The sequence below is a fragment of the Prunus avium genome, chromosome 4, assembly GCF_965620075.1.
Source record: "Prunus avium chromosome 4, drPruAviu1.hap1.1, whole genome shotgun sequence".
Taxonomy (NCBI): Eukaryota; Viridiplantae; Streptophyta; class Magnoliopsida; order Rosales; family Rosaceae; genus Prunus; species Prunus avium.
In genome coordinates this window covers 32,828,812-32,843,924 of record NC_142287.1, presented here as the reverse complement: position 1 = coordinate 32,843,924, position 15,113 = coordinate 32,828,812, and the positions used below count along the sequence as shown (strand labels likewise).

The window sequence follows — 15,113 nt, the reverse complement described above, 5'->3', positions numbered from 1 at the left end:
GATTATTTGACAAATAATCCATCTAGATGCAGCCTCACCAACAAACAAAGCCGATTAATTACAAATGCCGTCGCAGTTGTAATAGCCGGGTTCAAACTTTTAACACAACTATAGACTAATTAATCGTTAAGCTTAATTGCAATCACATAATTTGATGGGCTAACTAAACTGATTATCAAAGTCATTGTCAGCCTGAAAAACACGGTACGTACATGCGTACTAGTAAAACCATGATTAGGATATTTTCCTAACATTTCATCCTAATTCAATTTGAGCCAACCAAATGGAGGACCATATTTTCTCGGATCAAAGAAAGGTCCCCAAGAAAGTTTTTGTCAGCATCAATCTGCCGATAAGTAGCTTCATGAACTAACACGTGGCAAGGCCAATGGCTACTCCCAGTTCAGCTGGTAAAAGTGCAATTTTGGAAGCCATCGTCCCCAACACAAAGCAAATCTGCAAGAGATATCTGATCTCCATCCAAGCATTGACACCTACCATTGCGCGGGTCCCACGGCAGGCCACCCCAATTAATGTCAAAAGCAAGAGGCGGCACTAGATATTAAAACATGATTTAACATTCTTGGACTGTGACTAGTGGCTGAGTTTAAGCCTAGCTAATAAATTTGGGTTCTGAATTTTTATCTATAAATAAGCTGTGTTCATGCGTTCAAATTTGACAAGCAAACCATTATCTACAAGCTTCATTTCTCTCTTGGGTTTTCATCTCTTAGCTACTTTTTCACTTCTAAAGTTCTAAATTTATTTAGTTTTTCCTTGGAATGATGGCAAATTCACGGCTAGCAAGGTTCATTACAGAGGTGGCACCACCACAATTTGTGAGTGTCATGAGGCACAGAACCTCAAAGGTGCTGGATACAATCAATGAGGAGGAGAGGGAATATGCTAATACCTCAAATGATTCTCTCATCAGTTCATCATCATTCAAGAGCCGTGCTTGTTCCACATCATCACCACCTAGCTTTGCTTCTGCTGCTTCTGGTGCTGCAGCTGCTGGTGCTGAGTCCAAATACTTTCTCAAGGAGGTTCATCGGGCTTTTTCGATGCTCAGTCACTGAAACTGAGCCTCGAAGAGATGATCAAGCAAATAAAAGCCGAAAGCTTGCTCTATAGCCTTGAAGGCGTTATTTTGCGACATATATATATTTGAGTTGCAGCCACCTTTTTGAGGCCCTGTTTATATTCTGTCATTTTCTTGTTTTGGTTCAACTAACATGGCCATGAAGAATTAGTGAGATGACCAAACCAGCTGAGCTGATGAGATATGAAATATGAGACATGCATTATGTAACTTTATGCTGTAAAGTCACAAAATATTATATAGTTCATATTAATATGCTCCTCTTATTACTTACTTCTGGAATTGAGGATCAATATATATATATATATGCTTTGGCAAATCTTAATTATTATCCAACATCTTTGAGTGGCCATTACCTGCGCCTATAAGTCAAATAATGTTGTGCAATATTATTCATCGTCACTTTAAAATGTGAAATGTCAAGTGATCGTCAATAAGTCTGTCATAATAAACTTATTTTTTATATTTTATATTTTAGTGTATGAATAATTTAGATATATATTCAAGATATTATATTGGAGAACCGCCGACGTGAAGGCATCTGAAAAAAAAACTCTATCTAGGTAAAGAAATCTTGCGTTTATACGAAATTAAGACATTGGAGAAAACTAAAAGAAAGACGCAATATTTAGATACTGTTATTTTTAATATATGTTTTTAAGCTTGCTTCAGACGGTAAACTCTTATGATTCACCATAATTAATGTCCAACTCCTGGAGTATGTTCTTGAAGATTTGTCAAATCTTCAACGTTATTCTCCTTAAAGGCCTCCTTTTCCTCCATGTTTCCAAAGACCTTTTTTTTAAATTAATTTCTTTTATTCCAAAGGATTTTTTATTTATTGTTTTATTGTTTGGAATAGTTCTAACTGTATCGAATAAAAATCTTAAATTTGTTAATTGATCCTTTGAATGAAGTCTGTCATATTCGTGTTCTAGAAGTACAAAAAGTCTTTGAAATTTGATGTTGATTTTACAGCCAATTCATTGATTAAATTCAATAAATAATCAATTTATGTAACTAATGATTTTTCTATCATTTATATCTAATGGATTTGTTTTTTTGTTCAAATTCTTAGTAATTAATAATAAGAACAATAGTATGAATTTTATTTATACAAAGCCTTTCTTATAGAAGCTTCATTTATGATTGAAGGTGTAAACAATTTTTTCATCCGTCTAGGATCCATCGGCTTCATCATCCTTGATTTGACAAGCTAGCCTTTGTGACATTTCCAAAACCACCTGTGTCTTTTAAATCAAACTGTAATTCTTAGGTTCATGTTAATGCACTACACCTTCTAAAGCTTCTTTTAAATTCTTGAATATGACTAAGTATTTGGGATCACTGGCTGTTGAAGGTGCTGGCTGATGAAAGACATCCCCAGAATGCCCCCCTTCGTGCCCACCTCACTTGCCTCTTTGACTCCTCCAAAGAAGCAAACCCATGGGCCTCTTGATAGATCTTGATTTTCGTGACGCTACGTTTTCACTCCAATTCCAGGTTATTGTCGATTCTTGTTAGCTATTGTTGGTTATGCAGTACAAAACTAGAAACCCACATAAAGAAAAGATCACAAGAAGGTGGACGTAAAATTCTGTGTATATTGGATATACTAAAGCTTACAAAGCATTCCCTCATCTTATATTCCAGGACTTCCATTAATAACAAAAAATCTTAAATTCCAGGACTTCCTTCAGTTTGCACCAACTCTAACGTCATTACTTTTAGCCACTCGAACTTGCTTTTCATTAACCACAAATTCGAACTCTCAGGCAGTGCCCACAAAACTTGCTTCACTAATCATTTTCTTTTGGAGGCCGCCGTGTTTCATTTCCTTTCACCACTCAAGGAAGACTTGAAGCCAGTTTTTCTCTTCCTGGAGGTTTCCATTTCAACCGTCTCCTTCAATTTCTCCAGTGCTGTCACATTGAGGGAAAAAAAATATAAAAAAGGGAAAGAAAAAAAAACCAGAGCCAGTGCTACTGAAGCATCTAAAGTCATTCCAATTGGTCTAGCTGACGAGGCTCAAACAACGGGTAAATTTCATGGACGGCAAACATTTACAAATCAAGGATCAAAATGTAAATTCACCAAAATCAGTGTGTTTTTTTTTACCAAAAACCACAAAGTGTAATTAACCTATGATTAGACATATAAATAAGCCAAGCAATTACCAGATTCATAGACAGAGTGGAGCGGTTCAATGTAACTGGAAGGAACAGAGTACTTGGAGCAAGAGTTATTCTCAGCTTTGCGTAACAGCTTGTTGAATCGCTTAACCTGGCATAAAACAGAAAATTACAAGTATCCCAATAATTTATGAGTGAGTTCAAATTAATGACATTTAAGCTTAATCTGAACAGAGCATATTCTTTTTTCTTCAATCTTTTCTTCTATTGTTTTTTTCCTTTTTCCAATTCTTAACATGATTAACACCTAATGACTTTGTTCTGGCAAGAAAAAAACACCTAATGACTTTCACTCCAACATCTAAATGACTTTCATTCCAATTCTTAATGATGATTAACACCTAAATTTCATTTTTCCTTTGAGCTCAAACCTGCATCAAATTGATAGGTAAAATATATTTGTACATCCGAAAATTGACAATTATGTGGGACAAATTAAGTAAATACAATTCCAGTTTATGAATAGAACTCAGCTGAAGTAGGATGAGATAAAGTTGTCCCAAACTCAAACCAAATATCTACTTTATACGACAAGCTCACAGCTAATTGACAATGACCATGTGGCCCATCCAAGTTGCACCCTTGGACATAGAAAATTTGAAGGAAATACTAAATTAAGAGAAAAGAAAAAAAAACAAAGATGCATATGGGTCACCTAGAATGTGCGTTGGTCTGGAGGCTAAGAAGACAACACATACCTCGTCTTCACGCAACAATGTGAAGCAACAACCAGTTTGGCCTGCTCTTGCTGTCCGACCTGCTCGATGTATATATGTCTTTATGTATGCAGGCATATCATAATTAATGACATTCCTCACTCCTTCAACATCCATTCCACGAGTCATTGCATCAGATGAAACAAGTACTTGAATATCTCCTTTCCGGAATGCCTTCAGTGTCTTGCTGCCGTGAGAAAGGTCATTGTCACAATCTTGTCAACAGTTTATAAATAACCTAATAACCATATGCTGTGACAAGTTACAGCCATCTACTGGGAATGAAAATATCAAAGCTAGGACATGTTTCTTAGATGCAGATAAGAAATGTTTATATGGATAGCAATACTTAGCAAGGAGAACTAGCCTTAGGCTCTTGGCCTATGAGAGTCGGCATGAAAAAAGAGTAGTCTCCTCCTTGAGGCTCAAGTAAATTTCTTCATGGAAGGTGATTTGACATTCAGGACAGTAGCTTGTGCCACACAAACCATGGATTGAACTGACCCTAAAGTTTGTTTCTATCACAGTCTAAATCAACACTCTTAAAAATATAGTAATATCATGTTTGTATAAACAAACACAGACACTACACCCAAACAGATTCCAGAATGCCGTTTATCAGATTTATCCCAACTTTAGATGTGTGTCCACATCTTTGTGTTATTTGTAGAGAACACAACCTAACTACATCAGGACACTCCTAATTTGTAGAGAGACAGAGACTGCTGTTTATCGTATCCCTTAAATTTACATACATACGACAAGTGAAAGCCCAGAAATTACCTTCGTACAGATTGCCGTTGAAGGCCTGAATACTCCTTGATCTTGAAAGGCAAATTATCAAAAGAGTTCAATAAGGTGCATAGACGATGAGTTGACTCCACAGATGATGTGAAAACGATGCACTTCTCTTCTCCTAAGCTTTGCAAGAGCGCAACCAAATACAGTGGTTTGTATTTTGATTCGCAAAACTGTAGACAAGAAATGGAATATAAAATTAGGAGAGGGCACTGAGTTCTATTTAGACATGTATTTTAGAATTTATAAAAATTTAATGCCTAGATTTTCTATTTTAGTTACGCTACCGAAAGAAACTAAATCAATCTAGTGTAAAATCAGAACTCAACTACCATATAGAAAGATATTCTTACCCTTGCCATCATCCCACACTTGCAAGGAAAACACAACTAGGGTTTGCAAAGTACCATTTTAGATAGAGGCTTAGACATTTGTCATCCCATCAAATAGGTCACTAATCTATTTATCCTAAATACTAAATAGGTAAAAAGCATTATTACTTCCGTGCATAACCGAAACAGTGCCATTCTCACAAGGACTCGTGTTTGCCAATAGAGTTATGATGAAATACCAGTTTATAGGATTGTAGTTTTTCTGGAAGCTGATAACGCTTTTGACCAGTCGTCAAGAATAAAGGATGATGCAGATCAAGCTGAGAAAGCTTGCTTGGATCCTGGGTTAGTGTGGCAGAAAGAACCATTTTCACAAGCCTGGGGTAAGGTTTACCCTTAAACCCCCTCTCAAGACCACTGCAACAAATTTGAGATAACATTAAAAAACATGGCAAATGTCATAACTATAGTTTCATTTATGAAAGAGCAGTACCATTGCTCAATTATGTGTCAGTACTGTCAGTATGAAACCATGCTTGTCACAAGCCACAAGACAAAGATGCAGTTCTGTAACATAAACATTTCCAAGGGAAGAGAAAATGCACATAGAACTCACGATCTCCTTATGGTTTTCAAGGAAAATGGGGACGGTAGAAAAGTTTGAGCACAAGGAAGGAAACTTTCATCTTTAGCACGAGTGATTTGAAGCACAGTGGGTAGCCAAGACTGGTATGCCTCCCTGAGCAATCGATCTGTTTCATCAACAACCTATAAACCATCATATGCTTTGCCTTATAAGAGATTATGAAAAAGTTGTTTCAACTCACATCAAACATATACATATTCGGAAACCATTTTTTAAATATAACAGGCCTCATCAAAGGTTTCAGTTTGGAAAAAGATATACTGTAGCATAAGAAATATCTGTAATTCCAGTGTCACAACATATGAATGAAAATTGCAGTACCATAATCTCCTACTTACAAGATAACAGAGATGCTCAAGCGTAAATCCTTTAGTGTTATTGATATGGTCCATTAGCCTTCCAGGGGTAGCCACCAATATATCCACCGAGCTTTGTAACTCAGGTAAAAAATCTTCTGGGTCAAAAGAGACACCCAACTGAAGCTTAGGTCTATTGATAAGTTCTGAAATTTCATCAGCTATAGAAGATTGACCAACTGCAAGACCAACAGATAATCCTACAGCAGGTGCAATTGCAGAAAAAACTTCTTTAACCTAATCCAATAACACATGAAAATCATTGATTTAGTTAATATCACACCCAAAGGCCCATACAAAGCTTTCATAACATTAGTTTTTATAAGAAGTCATGAAACCTGCAAGGCTAAATCACGAGTAGGCAACACCACCAGAGCGCGTAGACATTTAACAGAGCGAGTTGACAACATTTGTACAATGGGCAAAGCATAAGCTAAAGTCTTCCCACTTCCAGTTGGAGAATTAATACATAAATCACGCTCAAAAGATCCAGGGCCAATAGTCTCTTGCCAAACTGCAAGCTGAACTGGGAAAAGTGAAGAGATTTCCATGTTCTCCAAAGCCACCTTCAGCCTAATCCACAGTAAAATGAAGTGAGTATTTCTATAACACAAAGTAGAATATGAAATGGAACATTTTGCCAATTGGGTAATTTTCACAAAGCTAATTTTGTTAAACTGGATTGGTTTGGTTACCTGGGGTCAAGGCAAGGAAGGAGAGTAAGAGGGCATTCGTCAAAGGAACTGACATCAATTGGGCTTCGCATCCATGGCAGAACTGGTATGCTCTTTTGTTTATCTTCTTCTGCAGCCATTTTTAACAATTATGAACAGCTTTTGATGCTTGCTTCAAATTTTTAAGAACCAGCTTCAGGGTTTTAGTTTTCTTTGCCTGAACTAAAACCCTTTCATCAATGGCTCCCACTAGGGTTTTAGAAACAAGTTTCAGAGACAGGGACTAGTTGGCCAAAAAAATGTGAGGTAGGGACTAGAATGGGAATTTACATTTGAACTTGAACGAAGCCCAATGCATTAGAGGCCTGGACCAGAAACGCAATGTTAAAAGTTTGGGTTTGACTAAAAACAAAAGGTTGAGGTAGTAGTTTTTCAGGCTTTCAGCCAGCCCAAAATTCATAACCCAATTGGTTTCTTGTCTTCATCAACGGGAAGGATTCGATCTCGTCCAATATCGGAAATAAAAATTATCACTAAACTAAGAACTAGTTGATAACAAAAGAGAGAATAAAACGGAAGTAAGGGACTAAAGGGAAACTCAATGCCGAAAAGGAAGCCCAAAAACGGACATTGTCGCATAATGCATAATAGGTTGTTTCTAGTTTGATCTCATTTTGCGTTGTGTTGTGCCATGTTTGTTTCATGCTTGCGTTATGATGCATTAAATATAATGATCAATCGAAAATTCACATAAAAATAACGCTTGTGTCATCTTCTATATATATAAAGCAAAAGACAGAGAATGGTGAAACATTCAAAATACCAGAAAATACCCTTGGTTATTGCAAATATTAAGAATTAAAATTATTAATTAAATCTATATATATAAACCAAAATGCAGATAATGGTGAAATATTCAAAATACCAAAGAATACCCTTGGTTAATGCAAACATTAAGAATTGAAATTATTAATTAAATGAGGATAATATGGTAAATTCACACTTTTTCATATTAAAAAAATTTAAAATGAAAAGAAAAATCAGATAATGAATCCTCTTTTTATGGAACACAACTACCCATTATATTTTTTAATTCTAAAAAATATATATTTTTATTTTTAAAAAAAGCCTCTCGCAAGCGCGTAGAGGCTAGTATATATAAAGCAAAATGCAGAGAATGGTGAAACATTTAAAATACCAGAAATACCATTGGTTAATGCAAACATTAATAATTGAAATTATTAATTAAATGAGGATAATATGGTAAATTCATACTTTTTCATATTTAAAAAATTTAAATTGAAAGAAAAATTAGATAATGGATCCTATTTTTATGGAACACAACTACCCATCATCTTTTTAATTTTAAAATAATATATATATTTTTTTTTAAAAGCCTCTAGAAGGCGCGGAAGCGTGTGCAAAAAGGGAAGTGATGAATAAAAAATAATGATCAATCAATAATTCACATAAAAGTAATATTAAAATCTTGATATGTTTACTTATTCATTGAACAAACGACAATTAACAAATAACATAATAAAAAAAGAAGTGGATAAGAAGAAAGATGAGGGAAAAAAAATAAAATTTAATTGCTACCATAATTAGTGTTGATATATAATTGAACAAATTGAATTAAAATAGTGAGATTGGTACGCATGATTGAACAAACTAATTTAAAAAATTGAGACCACACATGATTGGCTCTTTATGGCTATTTGTGGAGTCGGTGGAATTTTGTTTATTTGGATTAACCTTTCGTGATTACTACGCTATGTATTTGCAGTGGCTCTTGTGACTGATGGATTTTGTGCTTAAATTATAAATGCAATATATTTGTGCTTAAATTATAAATGCAATCTATTGTGTTTTTTTATTTGGAAAAAAAAAAGGAAAAAAAAAGTGAGACCACGCATGCTATATGGCACATCACAGCCGATACTTTATAAGACCAAAGAGAGATGAAGTAGAGAACATTTGGGCTGCAAAGCAGGGAATTCCAACTTCTCAGCCTCCCGAACCTCCAAAAAGTAAATTATAAAATTTCCTCAGATAGAGCCTTCCTCGTATAGACACGAAGAAACCAATACAAAATCCAAGCCCATCACCTCTCCATCCCCCCAATCATCGCCCAAAATATTCGATACATTCAATTTGAAGCCTGCCATTGTTCCCCATTTCTTACCAAAAACAACAAACGCAAAGATCAGAGATCAGATCGACGGCCCTGATTCAATCTCTCCATCGGGTCGCTGCCCAATCAACCCATTTCTGATTTTCGCTCCAAAACCAAGTTTTCAGTTTTGTGCATGCATCACCGCCATCATCATCAGCATCCGTTTGATTCATAATTAGGGATCCGAATTGATGGGGTTCTTGTCGGATCGAACGGTCAACGATTCTTCAACCTCGTGCTTCGGTGTTGGCTTAAAGGCTTCTTCTTTCCCAGTTTGAACCTCGATTTGGGGATTGATTGGCTCAGAGAATTAGGGCTTTGTGTTTGTTTTTTTTGGATCAAAACATAAAAAGGAAGAATGAGAGTGACGAAGTGTCAGGTTTGGCAGCCTTGCAAGAAGAAGAGGTAGAGGGAACGCTGTATTAAAATTTGGAAAGGAAAGTTTGAGAGGAACGATTTGGAAGATTCTAGAGATAGAGGGGGGAGAAAGAGTGAAAGAGATTGGAGATGGCGTCGAGGTCGGCGACCGGCAGCAGGACCCGGGTCGGGAGGTACGAGTTGGGTCGGACCCTTGGGGAGGGCAATTTCGCCAAGGTCAAGTTCGCTCGCAACGTCGAGACTAGTGAGAACTTCGCCATTAAAATACTCGACAAGGAAAAGGTCCTCAAGCACAAGATGATCGGCCAGGTTAAATTTTTTTTTAATCATTTTTACTAATTTCCCTTTGTGTTTCCTGTTAATTTAATGATCTGGAGATTGTAATGTTGGATAATCCGCTGTTTGGTTGGTGAGAAAATGGAGGAAGAATCAAGGGAAAATGAATTTTTTATTATTTAGTTTTATTTGCTATGTTAATAACAAGGAGAAGAAGTGAGGGTTATGAACTTATGACAAAAAAAAAGGAGAAGAAGTGAGGAAAAAAAAGAGTCAACTTCGGAAAGATTGACATGCACGACTGGATTGAGTTTGTCGTTTTCTGACCCGAATCATGTTACTGTTTGATTATAACTGTTTTATTGACTCTTTGACTTTGGAGAAATTTGTGTATTTAGAAGAAATTTATTGACTTTCTTGACACTGAAGAATTTTATATAGTTTTAAAAAAGTTCTCTATTTCTAATTTCCAAGTTAACTTATGAGAAACGAAGAGAGATTTAAAGATTCACAATCAAAGTTGAATTAGGGAGATTATGATTTTTCTTAAACATATTTAAGTTCCACAATTTACTTAATATAACCTCTACTGCAGTTGTTTTATATTAGATATTTCGTAAAGCATATACTTGTGGAAAAATAAAGGAAGAAGAAATGGAATGTGAGCATTTCATTGCAACTATCATGTGAGTTGCCTTTGGAGGTTCTTAGTTTGTGGGATGTTGGAAAACCCAGCTAAACTTGACTAACATCTGAAATTGAATCGATGTCAGTTTGCTATCAGCATACCCTGTTAGTAGATGTACCAACTCCAATGATTTTTGGAATAAAGGTTTAGTTGAGATTAATTCCAACCAATAAGAAACAAGCCAATCACATGGTCTGACTTGACAGATATGCTTTTGTTACCCTCACCTTGCCTTTTTGATATCTTTAACATCTATACTTATAAAGCTAATTTAAGAAACAAAAGTAATAATATTATTTTCATGGTCATTTTTGTTCTCATTTTGATTTATAAAATTGAATGAGTATTAATTGTTGTTATGTCCTCTCCTTTTGCAGATCAAACGAGAAATATCAACGATGAAATTAATAAGACATCCGAATGTCATCCGTATGTATGAGGTTAGACAAAGCTCATCTTATATTGCTTTTGGATTCCTAATGTTTTCTATTTGTATTCTTAGAAAATAGTTTAGAAGTTTGTTGTTTTCTTAATCACTATCTGGGATAAAATACATGTTCGGCATATACTTGTACATGTTTTTAATCATTATCAAAACAAACATGTACGAGGAGGTGGTGCAGTTTTTCCCATGCAGAGTTTTAAAACTGGGATTTGTTTTAAACCATTATATTTATAATCTAGTGTTTCTTTATTGTCCCATTTATCTCTCTCTCTCTCTCTCTCTCTCTCTCTCTCTCTCTCTCTCTTCTGTTTTATTTGGTCTTTGGAAGTGACTTCCTGCTGTATTTATGGTATAGGTGATGGCTAGCAAGACAAAAATATACATCGTTTTGGAATTTGTGACTGGTGGAGAACTGTTTGACAAAATTGTAAGACAGTGCTTATTTCAATTCTTTCTGGACTTTCTATTTACGTCTGATGATATATTATATATAATGAGAATCTTTGTGCTATTTTCAATTGCCAGGCAAGTAAAGGAAGATTGAAAGAAGATGAAGCAAGAAATTATTTTCAGCAGCTTATAAATGCTGTGGATTACTGTCATAGCAGAGGTGTTTTTCATAGAGACCTAAAGGTAGGAATTATGATTTCCCCCTTTGATATATATATATATATATATATATATATATATATGTGTGTGTGTGTGTGTGTGTGTGATGAGCTATTCTACCATGTAAGACTAAACTGTTGTGGTTGTAAATTACAGCCTGAGAATTTGCTGCTGGATGTTAATGGGATTCTGAAAGTTTCAGATTTTGGACTGAGTGCACTACCTCAGCAAGTTCGAGTGAGTATTATGACTTAATGCCTTAAGCAAAAGTAAACTCTTTAAATCCCTTCAAAATTTGATAGTGAGGACTGGATGGCTTCCTGAATCTTATTCTGTTTTGACAATACCTATCTCACACTTATAGTCATAATATACTTTTTTTTTTGGACGAAATTATAGTCATAATATACCGTGGTGAATAATTAGGCAGTTTTGCATTTATTTGTTACAGAATATGTGAGTGATTATCTTATCCCTTTCATTTAGGAAGATGGATTGCTTCACACAACATGTGGGACACCAAATTACGTTGCCCCTGAGGTATGTTAGCTTAATCAGTTATTTCTTTCTCTTATTACCCTGTTCCACTTAATGACACTCTTTTTCTAGGTGATAAACAACAAAGGGTATGATGGAGCAAAAGCCGATTTATGGTCTTGTGGTGTGATTCTTTTTGTCTTAATGGCTGGCTATTTGCCTTTTGAAGATTCCAACCTCATGGCATTATACAAAAAGGTGAATCTCTCTCTTCTCTCCCACCTATTAATTCTTCCTCTTTAAATTTACTTTGCTTTGTCATCCTCTGGCACTGTTATCCTTGTTTTACATCTATGGTTTTTATGTGACCACCAGATATTCAAGGCCGACTTCACATGTCCTCCATGGTTCTCCTCAAATGCAAAGAAGCTAATTAAGAGAATATTGGATCCTAACCCCTTGGCAGTATGACCTTTTCCCTTATAATATAGAATTTTCCTGTTTCCAGGTGTTTCAATTTGTTTTTTGTACTATTATTTATATGTTACACTTACTATACAAGCTAATTTCGTGAAACAGAGAATTACAATTGCTGAGGTCATTGAGAATGAGTGGTTTAAGAAAGGATATAAGCCACCTAGTTTTGAACAAGTTGATGTCAGTCTTGATGATGTGGATTCTATATTCAATGAATCAGGGGTAAGAGTGAGACATTATGTATTATGATTTACTTTGATTTATGATACCAGGGCTTGACTATCTACTATATTCTTCCCAAGCACAGGAATCTCAAAACCTTGTAGTGGAGAGGCGAGAAGAACGAAATGTGGCGCCTGTCACGATGAATGCCTTTGAGCTTATCTCTACATCCCAGGGCCTGAATCTCAATAGTCTTTTTGAGAAAAAAATGGTATGGTCCATTTTTTTTAATAAAAAAAAGTAAAATTGTAATTGTTATATTTCACATTGTAGTTTCTCTGTTTGCATTATTAGCAAGTCTTATCTTTTCCTCTTTGGTTCTGCTTGCGTAAAGTTTAAGAAGACAGCTGACATTTCCTTAACTAACCAGGAACTTGTTAAAAGAGAAACAAGATTCACATCCAAACGTCCTGCTAATGAGATAATTTCGAAAATTGAGGAAGCTGCAGGGCCTTTGGGTTTTGGTGTAAAGAAAAATAACTTCAAGGTACAATGACTGCTCTCTCTCTCTCCCTCTCTCTCTCTGCATGATGTGATATGAGTTTCCGTTTCTCTTTTCCTTTTTATCTTTTCCTGGTAACATAATTTAAAGCCGAGGAAAATGCATCTATATGTAACACAACCTCATTTCATTTTATCCATCTCAGTTGAAGCTTCAAGGTGAAAAAACTGGACGTAAGGGTCATTTATCTGTTGCAACAGAGGTATGCCTCTTTCATTTTCAGACCTTTCACTTTTTTTCCTGTTGAGTTGACGCCCCTTTTGACAAATGGGATACAAACTAACTTTCTTTTCCAGATTTTTGAGGTGGCCCCGTCACTCTACATGGTTGAGCTCCGCAAGTCTGGGGGAGACACTCTGGAATTTCACAATGTATGTTATTGCAATGTTGATGCAATCATGGCATCTAATAAGTATTGTATATTCATCTAATTAGGAGCGATTATGGGCTCTTCACAAATAATAGCCTCTGGGCTACACCTGTTGCTTGCAAAATTTAATTGCTAGCAGTTGGTGGGCTAAAGCTGGGTCGGCACCCTGCTTGCTTTATTACATAGCAAGCAGCAAATGGCAAGGGAATCTTATGCTGATTTAAATAAGAGGATTAATCCTCATATGGCCACATGATGTGGGCTGGATATAGAGGTGAGAGTTATTTTCAATCTGAGTTTGGTATACCCATCGGCCTAGAAAGTCACCAGATTGAGTTTTACCAGGTTGAGCCAGACAGGCCAGACTTATCATGTTTGGCCATGCATGTTTTTTCTTTTCTTTGATTTTTCAAGTAAAAGTAAGAAGATGTAGAGCGCCGCTCAAGTATCGGACATGTATTATTAGTCCCCTACCACGTTAGGTTTATTGCCCATCTAGCTGCTGCTTACACAACGTTTAAAACTCCAATTACAACAGAGCATGAACAAATCCTTTTTATTATTGTTTTCTGTTGTCAATTTTTTTCATTTGCATGTTTTCACTCGACTTTCTTGAATTTACAGTTCTACAAGAACCTGTCGACGGGGCTGAAAGATATTGTTTGGAAATCAGGAGATGATTCAAGGAAGGAAGCAGAAGATGGTAAGTCTCACTTCCTAATCTGTAGAAACTCAAAGGATTAATCAGAGTGTCTTGCTCTACTTTCCTAATAACCACTTTGAAAGCAAGACCCTCAGACACCTTTTCTCCTGCAGGTGCCAGTGCCCGTGCTCTGCCATCTTGATGATTGGCTTCCTTGACAGAACATACTGATGGGTTTCGTCGCAATGTTCTGTTTTTTCATTCAAAATTTTTGAGTGAACCTCATCAGATGTCAGTTGTTAAATGAATACAGATAGTATGGCTTGCAGAATTATCTATAAAAAGTACTTGGGGTATTTGCTTTGAGTGAACCTGTCATTCAGAAGTCATTTGTTAGATACTTGGTGCAGTTTGGGTTGGGAATTGAATGTATACTTGTTAGTTGTTGTTGTATCCTTTGAGAGAGAACAAAATAAAACGTGAAATCTAATTTCTCTCTACAAATACAAACACATTCCACAGGGAAAATATGTAATCAAACAGATGTTCATCCTCTCTCTGTCCCCCTCTTTCTATGTTTATTACATCTGTATAATAATACATGCAAGTTGTATTTACTTTTGGTTTCAACTTGGGGTGCAAAATAAAGAGTAGTCGACTTATGTTTTAGGGTATGTTTTCGTAATATCTTGTGATCGATAAAGGAGTATGGAGCTGTTATTGGCACTTCAAAATAGTTATCTTACAAAGTGAAATATAAACACATCAACACCAAAACACAAAGAAAAAAAGATATACACACATCACTTGAGATTCAAAATTTTCAGAATGGTTTTGGTGATTTCAACATTTATTTTTTGTCCAGTAATTTGGGAAGCATTAAATCCCATCAAGTCGCATGATTTGCTTTGTTGGTAAATTCCAAATTCAACCGTTGAATGCAATGCAAACATATATATATATATTAAAAATTCTCTTGTATAAAAAATATCAATAAAAATCATATTGTCAAGTTTTAGGTAAGATACTAATAA

General features: G+C 35.6%; 3 protein-coding genes across 3 annotated transcripts; 2 read left to right on the top strand and 1 right to left on the bottom strand.

Annotated features, from left to right (window-relative positions):
* The first annotated feature begins 664 nt into the window (after positions 1–664).
* LOC148295262 (galactosyltransferase family protein) lies at positions 665–1,375 on the top strand. Its single transcript, XM_088251921.1, has one exon. The coding sequence runs from the start codon at positions 783–785 to the stop codon at positions 1,077–1,079; it is 297 nt and encodes a 98-aa protein (XP_088108047.1). The 5' UTR covers positions 665–782; the 3' UTR covers positions 1,080–1,375.
* A 1,311-nt stretch (positions 1,376–2,686) lies between these two features.
* Positions 2,687–7,085, bottom strand: RH1 (RNA helicase 1). The gene is made up of 9 exons (XM_021978554.2): positions 6,838–7,085; positions 6,481–6,715; positions 6,125–6,379; positions 5,757–5,908; positions 5,380–5,557; positions 4,794–4,981; positions 3,993–4,197; positions 3,280–3,385; positions 2,687–3,024 (listed from the first exon to the last, which is right to left on the bottom strand). The coding sequence occupies exons 1-9, from the start codon at positions 6,954–6,956 to the stop codon at positions 2,933–2,935; spliced, it is 1,530 nt and encodes a 509-aa protein (XP_021834246.2). The 5' UTR covers positions 6,957–7,085; the 3' UTR covers positions 2,687–2,932.
* Positions 7,086–8,820: 1,735 nt separating this feature from the next.
* Positions 8,821–14,709, top strand: CIPK23 (CBL-interacting protein kinase 23). Its single transcript, XM_021978555.2, has 15 exons — positions 8,821–9,679; positions 10,712–10,774; positions 11,135–11,206; positions 11,305–11,412; positions 11,545–11,625; positions 11,875–11,928; positions 11,998–12,123; positions 12,241–12,330; positions 12,445–12,564; positions 12,650–12,775; positions 12,935–13,051; positions 13,212–13,268; positions 13,363–13,437; positions 14,061–14,139; positions 14,253–14,709. The coding sequence occupies exons 1-15, from the start codon at positions 9,500–9,502 to the stop codon at positions 14,279–14,281; spliced, it is 1,377 nt and encodes a 458-aa protein (XP_021834247.2). The 5' UTR covers positions 8,821–9,499; the 3' UTR covers positions 14,282–14,709.
* The last annotated feature ends 404 nt before the right edge of the window (positions 14,710–15,113 follow it).